Genomic DNA, 15,775 nt, shown 5'->3' with positions numbered 1-15,775 from the left:
TGAAGTATAGAGTATGCAACAGGGTGCTGTAGAGAAACTATACATTTATATCAGCAGTTGCTGGAAAATCCCATGGGATCCATGACTAAAAATGAGACTGATGATTCAATCAACAATTTCAAAACTTCACGAGCATTTTCTTTCTAGTCTCAGATTACCTATGTATCCTGTGGTCATTTCTATGACACATATCACAGCACTAGGTGCCGGAAGTAACAGAATAAATTGTTCTCCCAATGTCTACCTTAACAACAGCACAGGATGCACACCACACAACCAACACTTGAGACCCATTTAAGTTTAATGAGACCCATTGAAATTAATTTAAGCTTTTCCAGTACCTGGATGCAAGACACAGACCAGTGTGTTGATGAATATCACGGTGCTTAGGAGGGACCTCGTTGTTACCGGCCAAACCTGCTTATCTCTGCTGGCTCCTTCCTCTTGCAGCCCATGACACACAGCCTTGTCAACTCCAACTATTCTTTCTCTTTCCCAGGAGACTTTAGAGCTGCAGTGACAGCTTCTACTGTCAGGTTCAGCCTCATTTTAAGTTTCTAGCCCTAATGACCACAGAAGGAAACAGTCCCCCGGACTGGGCAAGGGTACGAACAAAGCATTCTAGTTTGCTGTGTAGAAATGTATCAATAATCATAAGGTAGCATGGGTTGACAGGTACTTCATTCTGGCAGGAGAAGCACCAGCAGCTAGTGTCACACATCACTATTCAGAAGCTGGACTGTGACTACAGGCTCTTTGGATCTGCTCACTGGATGTCACACCTCCCGAGGCAGTCCAACCCTTTATCTTACTGCTTAGAAGGAGAAAAAAAAGTCCTCAAACTATACTCTCCAACTCACAAATGACAGAATAATTTTATTGGCAATTGAATTTCATTTCTTAAGAGTAAGTTGTGTATATGTTTCAGGCAAAGTACCAATGTTTACTGATGCTGGAAGAGTTTGGGGGTGGGGATAGAAGAATAGAAACTTTTTTTACCCGTTTAAACTGTATTCTTACTGTAAATTAGGGCTAAATTAGGACATTTTAAAGCCCCTCTAAGCTGCCTGTGAAACTATCCAATAGATAAAGACAAATGCTGCTTTCTTCTCATACCTGTAAAAAGGGATTAGCAGTATAGCAAAACAAAGAAATTTTTAAAATATATTGAGGGGAAAATGTTGTATAAGTATTACTTTGAATGTAAACAAGAAAGTGAGTGAAAGCAAGGTGAATAGAAAAGCAAAAAGATAAAAAAAATGTTAAAAGTTTGTAAACCCAATGCAAAAAAAGTTACTGTCAAATCAAGACTGAAAAAGTTCAGGTAACAATTATTGTGCTCAGGAATTACTACTGTTCCTAATATTATCTGTGTTGGTACAAGAAGAGATTTGCTGTATTTATTTCTTATCATATGACAACTGCAGTTTCAGCCTTTGCTCTGCAGCTGTCCCGGATAGTGTCTCATGCAGGCTGCCTTTGTTTTAGGTATTGGGTACACAGCACAAAGTCGAAATAAGCTCCTGAGCTTTCAGACAAACCCAGCCTGGTGTAACTAACACAGCCACATTTGCCTATGAGCCGCTTAACTGGTTATGCAGGCTTTACAATAGCCCACATAATAAAACTAATGTTTAAAGGGTAAATATATTTCATTTTTACAACATACATATTACTCACATGTTAAACAACACCAGAAAAAATGGGGAACGTTCTAATACATTATCTTAAATGAAATTCTTTAAGATATTGACACAAACACCAGTTTTGTAAACTTTTGGGCAGCAGCAGTTATATGTGTTTTTATCAAAGTTATTATCAAAGAAAATAACTGCTTATAACTGGAACACTACAATAAAATAAGTTTTGTGTTGAATTTAGGTAAGCAGTAGCTTAAGTAGTTTTGATTTTGATTTTCATCCTACAGCTCCCACCATATATATAGTGAGAAATGCTCACATAAAATAGACCAAAAACATTGTTGCTGTCTGCAGACTTCGTAATTCACATTAAAAGGGTTTTCAAAGCAGTGACCTACTTAAATGTTTTTTGTGTCTTGAATTTTAATCTTTTTTTCTGTAACAAAAAACCTGCTGATTAAAGCTAAATTTGCTTTCTTTCAACATCTTTGATTCCTATTAGCAAAGTTAGGTTAGATTAAAATCGAGAGCAGTTGTAACTCACTTTCGTTATTCATCCACTGACTTTTCAGGTCCAGAAGAAGAAATTGTCTATCAATCAAGAGTGATAACTTTCCAAAGCAGAATTTTACTGCCATTAGGCTAAATTAAGGCATACTCCATACAGGAATTTGGATAGTAGGAGATTTTCTGGGAAGTGACAGTAGAACTTCTTTATCCAACTGACTGAATTAAAACCAACAGCATCACTACATAAATGCACCAGAATGAAAGTTTGGTCAGAGTTGTCATGCAACTGTAGTTTGCAATCTCCTCAGCTGAACAGATACTGTTGTAATGGATCCACTGATGATTTAATTCAAATAAAAGGCCTTTGTTACTTTCTTCCCTTGCTTTGTCTACACTGACACCACTATCCAGAAAAACTCTAGAAGCTGCCCACAGAAGCCAAGAGACACAGTATGATAGAAAGCAGTATCACTCCCATCACACATTTTTGTTGTCCGTGACATACTTTTCTTTAAATCCATTTCTCAGCTCTGTAACCTGGTCTCACCCATCTGGTCTTTTCTCTACCTTCTATCCAGCATTTCTAGCCTCATTGCTTATCTCTCCTCACTTGCAGTTAATTGAAGATTAAGCTGAGTTAACAATAGCGCCCCAAATTGTGGAGCAGATTAGAAACTCAGAAGGGCTCAAAGCTAGGGAGCTATAAAACCTAAGAGTCATCTCATGAGCAGAATTATTCACACAGAAGTAAACTCCAAGTCCCAGAGTTTATGCTTCTTCCCCACAACTGTCATGCACATGTGGTTAATAAATTAACCACGCGTACCGACCAAAGTCAATGCTGCATAGATCACTGCTTTAGAAGAGTAACAGTGGCTGAATCTCTGGAGACAGAAATTGTGTTTTTGTCTGAAAAGCAACAGCGTGGCACAATGAAAAACAGTGACAGCTTATTGTGGAAGCAGAGAAGTGCTTTTCCAGGCACGAGGGTGGTGGGAGGAAGGCACGGCTTTGGGAATGACAAGTTTCTAACATCAGCATTCTTGTGCGGGGCTTTCAGCATTGGCACTGCTGTGGGAAGCTTCCAGTATCATGTTCAAGCATGGAAAATTCTCAATACTGCCTTCCTTGTTGGAGGACAGACAGATGTTAAGGAGTACAACTGTTTGGTTTCTTATGTGTCCTGTGCTGTATGAGACAGCATGATGTAACACTGTATGGATCAATTTAAGTGTACAAAAGCTTTCTTTTCCAGGTAAGAAAATTTAAAGAACCTAATTTCTTTCTTAAAACATTTGATTAAATCATTTGAAAGGCAGATCTCCTTTTTTCCCATAGCAGTAATTACACTTTCTCAACCCACCTGCTTTTCCACAATCATTTTCTTCGTATTTTTAGAGCAGATATAAAAACAGAAGCAACAGTAAAAGCCTTACTGTGATTATATCACAAACTTTCCAAAGGCTGTTCCAAAGTATTTTTTTTTCCATGAACTTGGTATATATATGTTAAAAGAGTGAAAATTTAATAAAACTAAAGTGTTGGGGTTTTTTTTTTCCCCTCCAATAACTGACAGAGTGTGTCTAGGTCAGTCTGGCAGGCAAGGAATGGTTTTACACCAGAGATACCAATGGTTGTACTCCGATTCAATCAGTACACACCTGTATTGCAAAATTCTACCATCTTTTACAAAACTGCTTTATTAACTAGAAAACACAAGAAGCTGTCATCAAGACATGGTTTACCACAAAGTAAACAACTGACCCATCTGGCAGCTTAACTCACCAAACAAAATAGCACTTTCCATGTAAAATATGAAGTTAAGGCATATTTAAAGCCACATGACAAATTAAAATAACTCTTTGCAAATTGGATAGACTTACATAGAACTCAGTACTGTAGAACTGAAACATTAATTTGCTACAGAGAAGCAGTGGAATGGTTTACAGTAATAACAAACCATCCCCCATGTAAATGTTTATTTTAGATGGTAATGAAGACTAAGCTTTATTTCTATGTTAAACACTATCAAAAGTAATAGCCACATAAGTGAACTGATACAAGATTGTGGATAACTGGCTTGTGAAGGCTTTGACATCTGCAGAGGGAATGCATATCTGCGGGTTGCTGTGTCAGTTTACCTCCCAATTACCCCCTTCTGTAGTGGTTTTTGGCTTTTAGGACTGTAGTTTAGGCAAATATACAAAGCTTAAAATGAAACAGGGATAAAGAAGGCATTTACTACCACATTAGTGAACTGAAGAAAAAAGGCTTGAAAAACTGTACCTAATAAGTTCTTATACTGAGCAACTGTGAATGGGGAGACTGGAGATCAAGACATTGACCACTCTCACACCTGCAGCTACCCAATACTCTCACATAGCTTAGGGATTTGTACTGCTGTCTCAAAGCTTGATTTGTTTTTTCTTACCATTGAGAAAGGTTAATGTGATTAAAGCTCTACTGAAGGTATCTCATCTTCAGTAAACAAAGTCATAACCTGCTTTTCACCAGGGCTATAAACTACACCTGAAAAAACAAGAGTGTTAAAAACCAATTAAATTACTAAGAATATTTACCCAAAGTAGAGAATTGGATGAAGATAATCAGACAGAAGAAAACCAACATCAGCAAAAGCTGTATCATGTAGTCTGGGGTCACATCACAGTAAAATAAGTGACTGTGTGGAAACTTTCTCCCCAAACCCAACGGGCCAGATTCACAGCTAGCGGTGCACTTGAAAGCACTAATGCAAACCACAGGCGTGGTTTGCACTAAAACCTCAGTTCGACCGAGATTGGGCCCCAGGCTTTCCCTTGCTGCGGCTTGCACTTTACAGAGAGCCCGGGTGTGAGTGGGGGAACCCACCTCTCACAAGCAACCCCAAAACCCCTCCAGCCTGGGAGAGGGGAGCAGGAGGGGCTTCCAGGAACGGGTTAGCTTAGGCGCCGAAACCCAACTTTCAGTCCAGCTTTACAGCCAACGGCTGCTGCCCGCCAGACCCCCGCCCCATGGAGAGAAGGACGGAGGGAGGGATGGAAGGCGGCGCTGCTGGCCCCGGCCGCCCCCGAGCCGGGGGAGGCAGCGCTGAGGGACCCGACGCACAACCCAGCCCGCCGCCGGGCCCGCTCGCTTTGTATTTTTAAACCACGCCGCAGCGCGCGCGCTCCGCCCAATCAGATCGGCCGCAGCCGCCGCCAGCCAATGGCGAGGGCCCCCGCGGTTTTTTAAACCGTCCCTCTCCCCCAATCGCCGCCCAGCGCGCTCCGCCCTGCCCCGCCCCCCCACTCTCCTCACCCCAACCGGTTCCAACGGGTATGAGCGCCAACGACCCCCTCGCGCTCGACCTAGCTCGGGAGTTGCTCGGCTTCTGACGTCAGAGCGGCACGCGGCCAATCCCGGCCGGCCTCCGCGCCAAGGGGCGGAGCTTCGGGCAGTTTGAACCGGCGCGGCAGCCAATCGGCTGCGGCGGGGGGCGGGTCCCCGGGCGCCGCGGGTCGGGTTGCTGTGGCGGGCAGTGCCGCGGAAAACAAGAGGCGGTAAGTGCGCGGCCGGGCACCATTCGGCAGCAGCACCTGAGGGAGCAGAGCCCGCGCCGCCCGCTCCGCTCAGCCAGGCAAGGCCCGCGCAGCGTGAGCGCGCCGGGAGAGACGGAGGGAGAGCGGGAAGGAGGGGACGGTAGCGGCGATCCTGGGCGCAGAGGCAGCGAGGGGCTCCGACGGCGGGCGGCGCGCCCGGGGCTGAGGGGAGGATTCCTGGCGGGCGGGTGGGGCCGGGAGGGCGGCGGCCGCTCCGGCCCCGGCGGGGCGGGCTGGGGCACGGGCGGCGGGGCCGGGCGGGCTGCCCGCTGCAGCCGTCGCGGGGGGCGGGGAGAGGCGCCTGGCGGCGGAAGGTGCTGCGGCCCCGGCGGGGGGGCGCGGGGAGAGGGGCTGCGGCGGGGGCGGGGTCGGGCGCGCTGGGGCGGGAAGGCGCCGGCGGGCGAGAGGCGGGAACGGCCTGAGGCGCGGCCCCGCCCCACACCGCCTCCCCACCCACCTCCCCCCGCAGGGACCCGCCGCCGACCTCGCCATGGGCAAAGGCGACCCCAATAAGCCGCGGGGCAAGATGTCCTCGTACGCCTACTTCGTGCAGACGTGCCGCGAGGAGCACAAGAAGAAGCACCCGGACTCGTCCGTCAACTTCGCTGAGTTCTCGCGGAAGTGCTCAGAGCGGTGGAAGGTGAGCGGGGCCGGGCCGAGCCGTGCTGAGCCCTTGCCCGGCCAGCCCCCGCCCCTGCTGCGGGCTGCTGGGAAAAGATCCCTGGTAGCAGCTGCTGCTTAGGCATTAGTGGGTCAGTAGCTGCTTTATCTCATCCAGACTCTTCTTTCCCCTCTGTGTGTCCACAGACAATGTCAAGCAAGGAAAAAGGAAAGTTTGAAGAAATGGCTAAAGGAGACAAAGCTCGTTATGACCGGGAGATGAAAAACTATGTTCCTCCCAAAGGCGAGAAAAAGGGAAAGAAAAAGGACCCCAACGCTCCTAAAAGACCACCGTGAGTGTTTCTAGAACCCCCTCCCCCCACACAGAAAAAAGTATTAGTTCTAATTGTTTGATATTTAACTTTAATCACTGTCTCTCGATGTAGATCAGCATTCTTCCTTTTCTGTTCTGAACACCGTCCGAAAATCAAAAATGATCATCCTGGCTTGTCTATTGGAGATACAGCAAAGAAATTAGGTGAAATGTGGTCCGAACAGTCGGCCAAAGATAAACAGCCATATGAACAGAAGGCTGCAAAACTAAAGGAGAAGTATGAAAAGGTACAGTAAAAGCAATAAAACAATAGTAAAGTTGTGGAGCTCACTGTAAATATGTGGCTTGTGTCTTGCACCCAAAGCGTATGGGGTTTATAATTCTTAATGCTTACGTCAATCTCTGTCAGGCTTTAGAACACATGGAAAGGTATGCTGGGGCAGGTATCTGGAATCCTTACAGGGAACCTGGATGTGGGTTTTGCATGTCTAGAGATTTTACCAGTAAGATGCCTCACTACCAGAAAACAGGTCACCTGCTTGCTAAAATAAATACAGTCAGACTCCAAAGCACTGTGGTCATAAAATTCTTAAAACTGTCTGCATTGAATGCTCTTTTGCCTAAAGATGTAAGCATGAAAGTCCCAAGGTGGAAATCCTGCTGGTTTGCATGCACTGTGTTTGATCTGTGCAGTGCAGTTGTATTGAAATACCATAGTACAAATTTGTCTTCAGTGTTCTATTGCTAGCAACTTAACAGCACTTTTTTTGCAGGATATTGCAGCATATCGTGCCAAGAGCAAGAGTGATGCAGGAAAAAAGGGCCCAGGTAGGCCTGCAGGGTCTAAAAAGAAAGCAGAACCAGAGGAGGAGGAGGAGGAAGAGGAAGAAGAAGAGGAAGAGGAGGAAGAAGATGAGGATGAAGAATAAATGAATGTCCTGCTGTAAAGATTTATGCTCAAAATCCAATATTTTGCTAAGAATGTGAACTCAAGTGCAGCTCATTGTTAGCGTCGGTATAAAAATCTGTACAGAATTGTGTATAGGTAATGTGGTTCCTTGTAGGGAGACTTCCAATTTATAATGTAAGCAGTAGCCAAGGGCTGCTACAGTTTGGTTTGAGAAAAAAAATTGTTGGATGTTTCTGCTGTTTCTGCATATTTAATGGTTTTGTTGAAATTCAGTGACTGATAGCCAGGTGTTTCTTTTTAGCTAAGTAAAACAAAGGTAGCTTAATAGCTGATCTTCTATTTTGTAGTATTTTGTTGCATTGTATTACTTTTTTAACAGTTTTGTAATAAAATGTTGTACATGATTATTTTTGTATTCATGATGTTTCTGAGAGGCTGGGCACCCCCAGAAAGCTGGGATCCTGTGTGGGAAAGCGCTTTGCGGTGTTCTTGGGCTCCTGCTGTTACTGCAAAACTGGCAAGTCCCTTAAGGATTGACTCTTGGAGTTTTTGCGGCCACTTAAACTCCTTTAACTGATTTCCTCTCCCACATCCACTGCCATGAGTTGCAACTGATGCTTTCCTTGCAGTAGCATTTGCTTGTGTTACCTTTTGGTTAGAAACCAAAAACCTATTAAATAGCGAAGTTCTTGGTAATCACTCTTGGATTATTTTCTTTCCCCGGACTGCTGAAGGCACAGGACTTTGTTCTGGCATAGTAGCCGACAGTGAGTGAATTTTTGGAACTTTCTCTTGCAGAGCTCAGGGTCACTGGCCTTAGCTATAAGACAGATGTGGTTAGAGGCATGTCTTCCCAGATGTTGCCTACTCCTTCCCTCTCCCCCTGGCTCCAGAATTAGTGGCTTCTCATAAAATACACAGTTTGCAGAACAGCATGAAAGATGTTGGAATGTTACCTCCACACATGCCAGTAGATTCCTGCAGAAAGAGAAGGCATTTATAAAGAACAAGTGCACCTGATATGTTCCTGTTCATGGCTGTAACAGTAGCACCAGTTACACTGTTTCTTGGTTTTCACTTTTTATTTTAGTTTAGTGTATTTAAAGGCTTAAATCTAGATCCCTAACAATATTTTCAACTGGGGAATTTGAGATCCTACAGCTAAACTAAATAGCTTAATTTGTTGAGCTAAATACCAGGAAATACCTTTTATTAGCCCTTGAAAGTCCAGCCCTGAAACGTGTAATGTCTAAAAAGTTATATTAAGGGCAGGCTTCCAAGATTTTGTTTAAAATGCCTCCCTATTGTCCACTAGCTTATGAAATATGTTTGTGTCCCATCATTGTATTATGTGTAAGATAAAAAGTGTTTCCAGGACTTTACTATGGTAAATGTCACTGGGTAGGTCAATGATAACAGCACTTTCTGAAACAAGAAAAACACTTAATTTCCATACTTAAAGAATATACTATGTAACTGTAAGGGCAATTCAAACATTTTTATACTGGAGTAGGTGTTAGTCTTTGAGAGCCTTAGAAGCCTAGAGTTGCTTTTTCTCCCCACCCTACCCCTGAGATACGTAAGTAGCGTCAGAAGGATTAGCTGCTGTTTTACATGTTGCACCTGCCAGAGATAACTTGGCACAGGTGGGATCAATGGCTCCATTTTTCAGGCTCAGCTTTCGGGAAGCCACAGGCTTAAATTGGAAGTGGGAGGCAGTGGTTCTGTGCACAGCACCTCCAGTGCTCAAGAACATTTTTGCTGTAGAATTTGCAGTCCTACAGCACCTGTATCCTTTACTCAAAAATTCTTCCATCTAGAGGCAATTCCCTGCTATAGTGTGTATCCAAGATTATTCTGGTCTTGTTACCATATCCTGTTCAGATTTCCCCGTAGAAATGCACCATCACCTCCTCTCAGTTCTAGCATTCTCTCCCTGTGCAGAACAGTGATGCTTCAAGAAGTCTTTCTGATAGGATTATTTAAATCTTCTGCAGTGGAGGAGTAAAGTCAGAGTAAATTGACCAATTTGATTATTTGAAATGTTTTGGGGTTTTTTGTTTGGTTGTTTTTTTTTTTTAATTGGAACAAAATATAACCTTTCAGGTGTCCCACAAGTTGCACAGGTTGCAGAATTTTAAATACTGTGTCAGAATAAGAACACATCTTGAGATAATTCAGAATAAGGGAGCTCTTCTAATATTTTTCTCAGTGAGCTAAAATAGCTTTTGGATTCTATTTCATTTAAACACTAATTGGCTAATTTAGCTTCAGCACAACTTCTGCACAGATCACTGCAGAATTGCCTAATGTTGGCACTCTTGTGTTGCACGTCCTAACAATGCTCTGTGAAACAGTGCCTGTGGGTTACTTTTGTTCATGATCTCATTCACAAATATATCCTGACTGCTGGAGAGATCTTTATTGTGAAAAACAGGCTGCTGCACTGCTCTATAGCCTGTCCCACATCATGACACAGATCACTTTGTGTGCACACCAAACGCTCTGTATCAGGCTGATCTATCAACTGAGAACGATGTCATGACTAAAGATAATTAGCGTTTTTTAAAAAAGCATATTTTGTCCTTTTGGTAAGAAGGATGTTCAATATAAAGGCAAATGGAAAAGAGTACATGAAAATAACTGCTTTCAAATTAAGCTTTAAAAAGTATGATGTGTCAGGTCAGGGAGTTCATGTAATGCCCATCTGTGAGCACTTGCTGGAAAGGACTAATAGGTAATCAAAGTGTAAGGGGAATGTTTGGAAAAGATAAGGCCACAGAAGAAAAGCTAAATTAGTTTTTCACATCAGTGTTCAATATAGACAAACTTATGAAATAACTCACTGGAGGTGAACTTGGAGGTCTAAAACTAAAACTAAAAAGGATGCCCCAAATGGTTGCAGGCATTGTGAGAACGCTCACATTGCACTAGACATCCAGCATAAAGACATCCCACACAGTAAAGCAGAGCAAAAGACCACCAAAAATAAGTCTGAGGTGGAAAAAGAGGAAGAATGAGAGAATAACAAATGTAGGAAAGCAGTGTTTAGAAAGTTCAAGTTATTTCTAAACCAGTAAGCCAGAAAAAACCCCGCACATCAACAGGCCAGACACAGCAATGTGGCAAAGCAAAAGAGCATCACAGCAATATGAGAAAACAGACAAATACGTTTCAAACACATCTGTCATGGTAGAACTCCAACCAGCAACCAAGCCCCACACATCCCCCACACAGTGAGATGGGGGAGAGAATTGGAACGGTAAAAGTAAGAAAACTCATGCCTTGAGATAGAAGCAGTTTAATAACTGAAATAATATCATAATAAATGAATAAATTGTAATGAAAAGGTAGGTAACAAAAAGAGAAATAAATTAAGTGATGCAAATGAAAAACAACCAAATGATGCCCAGCCAGTTCCCAAAGAGTATCTCTCAGCCAGCTTTCACCCTGGTTATATGCTGATCCATATGGTATGGAATACCCCTTTGGTCAGTCGTGGGGGTCACCTGCCCCAGCTGTGTCCCCTTCCAGCTTCTTGTGCACCCCCAGCCTCCTCACTGGCAGGGCAGCATGAGAAGCTGAGAAGTAAGTCCTTGACTAAGTGTAAATACTGCTCAGCAACAACTAAACCATCAGTGCATTATCAACATTATCCTCACCCTAAATCCAATTCCCAGCACTGTACCAGCTACAAGGAAGAAAATTAACTCATCCAAAGTCTGGGCATCCTCAGAACCAAGAGGGCTACCAAACTGTCCTAGGGACAATGGATGCTCAAGATATAGTAGCAATGCCTACAAGAAAACTTTTTTAACCTTGTAGAGGAGCTTCAGGCAGTTTTCATGACAATTTTTTTTTAATAGAAGAGGCATGGTGAAGCATCTGTCTCAAATCCAAGTGTAAAAGGTCTTGAAACAAAATGACAGGACAGATGGTATTCATCCAAGAATTCTAAGGGAACTCAAGCAATGAAATGGCTGAACTTTGAACCATACTTTATATTTTTTTTTCACTTAAAACTGTCTTAAGTGCTAGAGGAATGGAAGGTCACAAACATGACACTAATTTTTAGAAAATATTCTGTGGAGGTGCAGAGAGCTTCAGACCAGTAATGTCCATATGGCAAGTTGGTAGGAGCCACAGTACAGCTGAGAGTTGCTGGACAAATGGCTAAATAGAACTTGCGATTTCACAAGAGGAAATCCTGTTCCATAGAGCTGTAAATATTCTTCAAAGAAATCTATGAACGTTAAGGTAAAGGAGATCAGGTAGTTTTGGTCTACTTGAGCTTTTCTGGTCTACTTCTCATAAAAGAAATAAGTCACCATTGAAGGTCTTGGATGAATAACAAGAGCTAGCAGTGAAGATCTGCAAAGTCAGCCTGCAGCCTGAAGTGACGGAACAGTAAAACCAGCGGGTGAAATATGGTGTAAGTACAAATTGTATTACACGTTAATATGTGCTCCCCTACCACACGTGAAGGGGAAAAAGCAGGCCTAACATTCATGTCATGGGTAATACAGGGTAATATTACATTAGTCTTGAGGAGATGCTGGAGCTGTAACAGATAATTCTGTGAAGACAATGAATGTTTGCTAGAAAAGCAAATAGCATGTTAGGCATTATCAGGTAAAAATGTTTCAAGCAAAATATATATTCAGTATTGCCTTATCATCTTCCTAGAGGAATAAAAGGTTTCCTTTTTCTTAGATCATCGAGGAACAAAGCCTATTTACAAAGTTGGTCTTATTTTTCCAAAGCAAAACCTATGGTCTGGAAAATTGTGACTATGCATGCGTGCGTGCATGTGTGTGTGTTTGCATGTGTCTTGATTAGAACAGCTACAGACGTGGGAACTGACTTCAGTACAGACAGGCTTTAAAACTCCTATAACACTAATGAAGTTGCAAATGATTGTGGAGAGAAAATAAATAAATAAAAAAAATTAAATAGGAGTTTTACCTTTGATTAGCCAATGATGTATTGAACTTTTTCCTCACAGTGTATCATAGGCATCTGGTCTTTAACACTGGTACATAATCTAGTACATATTCAGTGATGGATTATTTGCTGTGGTGGTTACTGTCGCTGATCCCACTTCACTTGCCTTAGCATAGATTTTTTTCTGTTTGTTTTCTCATTTTGGCTTCTATTTCTTCCTGCATCTTGAAATATCTAAGTGTTTTACCAGCAAGCTCTGCATTCCCAGAAATTGCTGGGCCTCTGGTATGAGCTGCATCACAACCCATCTGCTTTTCCATGATCCTATTTGAATCCAGTGTCAAGAATCACATAACAGCCCAGATGTCGAGCTCACTGCTGCATTCTCCAATGCACACAGCCCTTCAGGGATGCATTAAGTCTCCTAACTGTGGAATATCATAAGATTCAGATCTACCTGGTAAAAAAGATTACTCCCTACACAAATTCCTCAAATTACTTAATTGTCACAGGCCAGCACCAATTAGTGAGTGAACCTGTACATTGCTCTGATTGTCCTGACATCCTGAAATCAACTATCCCACTCAGCCTCAGGACTGAACATGAAGTCACTCACCAGAAAAATCTTTATAGCCAGCAGATCCAGTGTTCCACCTGTAAGTTGTTTGGCTACTGTCAGTATTTCCTGGCCCAAATATCTAATGGTAAAGTTTGTACCCATGAATCATTCTTTCAGCAGTGCTGGAGGGAGGGTGTTTCTATGGACAAGACCACAACATTCTGAAAAGCCCTTTGAAAAATGAGTGGTTGATGATGTTATTGTCAGTGCTGCTACCTTGACCCCAACTCCTGCCTGGCTGAACTCTGCATGGACCTAGCACTGACTACTCCTTCAGGAATTAAGACCTTGAACAAGCCTTCACAATTCACCTATAGCTCACTGATTTGTCACAGCAGAGAAGTGCACTGCAGAGCCAGCATGCCTCTTCAGAAACCTTAAAACTTTTTGCATAAATCAGACGTGACTAAAGTCTGCCTAGATTGAAGCAGCAGTTGGGTAAATTCTAGACTATTAAATAGAAATGCCGTCTCTAGTCAGAAAGTGCTTGAATTATGCAATGCCAGAAGCAGAGACAAGGTTAGACAAGTATTCTTGCAGCATCCTTTCACTCTTCCCTGCACTCTTTGACCACATAGATCCTTCTGACCTCTGAGTGAGATAGGCTGCTGTGCTACCTGGACTTTTGATCTGATCTTGCATGTGCTTTATGTTTTAATGTTACGTTCATTTCTTATCCTAACTCAAAATATTTTTCAGCCTGTCCATCAGAGACAAAGGGTCATGATAATTCTGGAGCATGGACACCATTTTTCTCATGACAACTTGGAAAATAATGGGATAATGTCACAGGGGAAAAAAAAGTAGGAGTGTTTCTTATCTCCAACTGGAAACGGCCCATTCAATATTACTTTATCCTCAATAGCCTTAATATGAGTAGTAACCAGACCCCACTCTGCTACAGGGTTACAGAACTGTTTTCCTCAGCAATACCCCACACCATCTTACCTTCTCTCCCAGATGGCAGGACAGACAGCTTTCCTTTCCATTGCCAGGTTGATTAGCTCTAGAGGTTCTGTCTCTAGAGGTTCCTTGGCATCTTCAGGACAGGAAGGACTTCAGTGGATTTCTCAGCGCAACTGAAAGAGCAGCATGACTAGAAGCCCTTCCAGAGTTGGACATGCTTTTTCTCCTGGTCAGCTTTTCCCGAATCTCCACTTCTTATGAACTCACAAGAATCTTCCAGCAGGCTTCTAACTTTCATCCAGTTCCACTTTCCTTCACAGTTTCTGTTGTCTCAGAAATAAAAACACAAAAACTGCATTTGTAGCTGCCTGTTGGGCAATTGTGATGACCTTGAGGGCTCTGGCAAGGTGCCACAGTCATCCTGCAGGCTCAGGCTGGCAAGGCTTCCATTGCCAGGCGGGGCTTGGGGTCTCCTGCACAGAATGACACAGTGGGACAAAGTCCCTGGCTGTATGGAAGCACAGCTTCCAGAGGGGCATTTTTACCAACAGCCCTCAGGAATGCCAGTTCCAGTCTCCATGGATCTGGCCCAGCTGCTTCCCACAAGTGCTAATGCTGCTTCTTGTGGCAGGTCTAACTCAGGGAACATGCACCCACATACACAGATGATTCAGAAGACACTGTACCCAAAGACCTACTGCTGTCTAATGTCAGGGCTTCTTGAAAGATACTGGCCTACATTATTTTCCTGGGGAAATCCTCCCACAAATTTCAAGATGAAAGGCTGTATTTTGATTCCTGTTTCCACTTTAGTGCCTTCACGTGATTCAGAAAGCCCATTCCAAGCCGTGCTTCTTCATCTGAAGGCTGTACTTTAACAACTGTCTGGGCATGCTGCCTTCTTAGCTGACACACACTGCCACCAGCAGCCCTTTCCAGGGAAGTAAAATATCATCTCTCCATTCATTTTCCCTTTCCCTGGGATGTTCAGCCAGAAGGCTGCTATTGCCATCATGCTCATCTCAGGCATTAGGGGGTTTTTAAATTATTATTATGAGTTAGAGCTATGCTGCTTCTCCCACCTTTCTGCTTCTTTTTCTGTGCAGGAGACATTAGTTTTGCACAAGAGACATCATGGAGTTGTTTGAATGTTAGATCACCGGAGGCAGCTCTGCCTTCACACTGAACCACAGCATTCACAAGAGCTGCTGGACACACCCAGCCCTCAGCCCTGCTTTAGCTGCACTCCACTTCGGAGGACACTGTTCTTGTAGCTAAAACAATTGTCTTTCTTCTCTGTGAAGCATATTAGTAAGAACAAGTAAGGCTCTAACATGCAAACATACCTTCTCATCTTGGTGTTTGAGCAGCTCTAACTCCTCCGTACAGACTTGGATGCTTGTCACCTTCAATTGACCTGTTGACTGAAGGAATGTGCATTTTTCATCAGTCAGTTCAGACCCATCAGACCATCAGCCACCACAGACCATATGCCACTACTTTGCTCGAGAGTCTCCATCCACACTGTTGTTCAGAAAAGCTACAGAGCAGTGCAATGTGGTAAAAACCCTGAGGGTTGTGCAGACACCTTAGTTTTAATATTGCCAGGCCCCATGTTACATGGTAATGGAGAACACTTCATTAGTTCCTCCATAGGAAGAATGGGTTAAGTTTTTAGGATTTTAAAAAACAAAGGTTACTAACCATTACCTGCGTAACTGAGATGTAAAATCC

General features: G+C 43.3%; 1 protein-coding gene across 2 annotated transcripts; it reads left to right on the top strand.

Moving 5' to 3' along the window:
• The first annotated feature begins 5,597 nt into the window (after positions 1-5,597).
• On the top strand, positions 5,598-7,979 carry HMGB2 (high mobility group box 2). Of its 2 annotated transcripts, none has more exons than XM_039551178.1 (5): positions 5,598-5,689; positions 6,198-6,368; positions 6,536-6,681; positions 6,775-6,949; positions 7,436-7,979. In XM_039551178.1, the coding sequence occupies exons 2-5, from the start codon at positions 6,219-6,221 to the stop codon at positions 7,589-7,591; spliced, it is 627 nt and encodes a 208-aa protein (XP_039407112.1). In that variant the 5' UTR covers positions 5,598-5,689; positions 6,198-6,218; the 3' UTR covers positions 7,592-7,979. The 2 variants fall into 2 exon arrangements, with proteins under 2 accessions (XP_039407112.1, XP_039407110.1); XM_039551176.1 differs by having other exon boundaries at positions 5,633-5,766.
• Positions 7,980-15,775: the final 7,796 nt, after the last annotated feature.

This window comes from Corvus cornix, chromosome 4 (assembly GCF_000738735.6).
Source record: "Corvus cornix cornix isolate S_Up_H32 chromosome 4, ASM73873v5, whole genome shotgun sequence".
NCBI classification, from domain to species: Eukaryota; Metazoa; Chordata; class Aves; order Passeriformes; family Corvidae; genus Corvus; species Corvus cornix.
This window is presented reverse-complemented; position numbering and strand designations above follow the sequence as displayed.

Coding starts and splice junctions, on each gene's coding strand:
- HMGB2 (XM_039551178.1), top strand. CDS start 6,219: ATGGGCAAAGGCGACCCCAATAAGCCGCGGGGCAAGATGTCCTCGTAC. Junction 6,369..6,535: donor AGTGCTCAGAGCGGTGGAAG/GTGAGCGGGGCC, acceptor GTGTGTCCACAG/ACAATGTCAAGCAAGGAAAA. Junction 6,682..6,774: donor AACGCTCCTAAAAGACCACC/GTGAGTGTTTCT, acceptor CTCTCGATGTAG/ATCAGCATTCTTCCTTTTCT.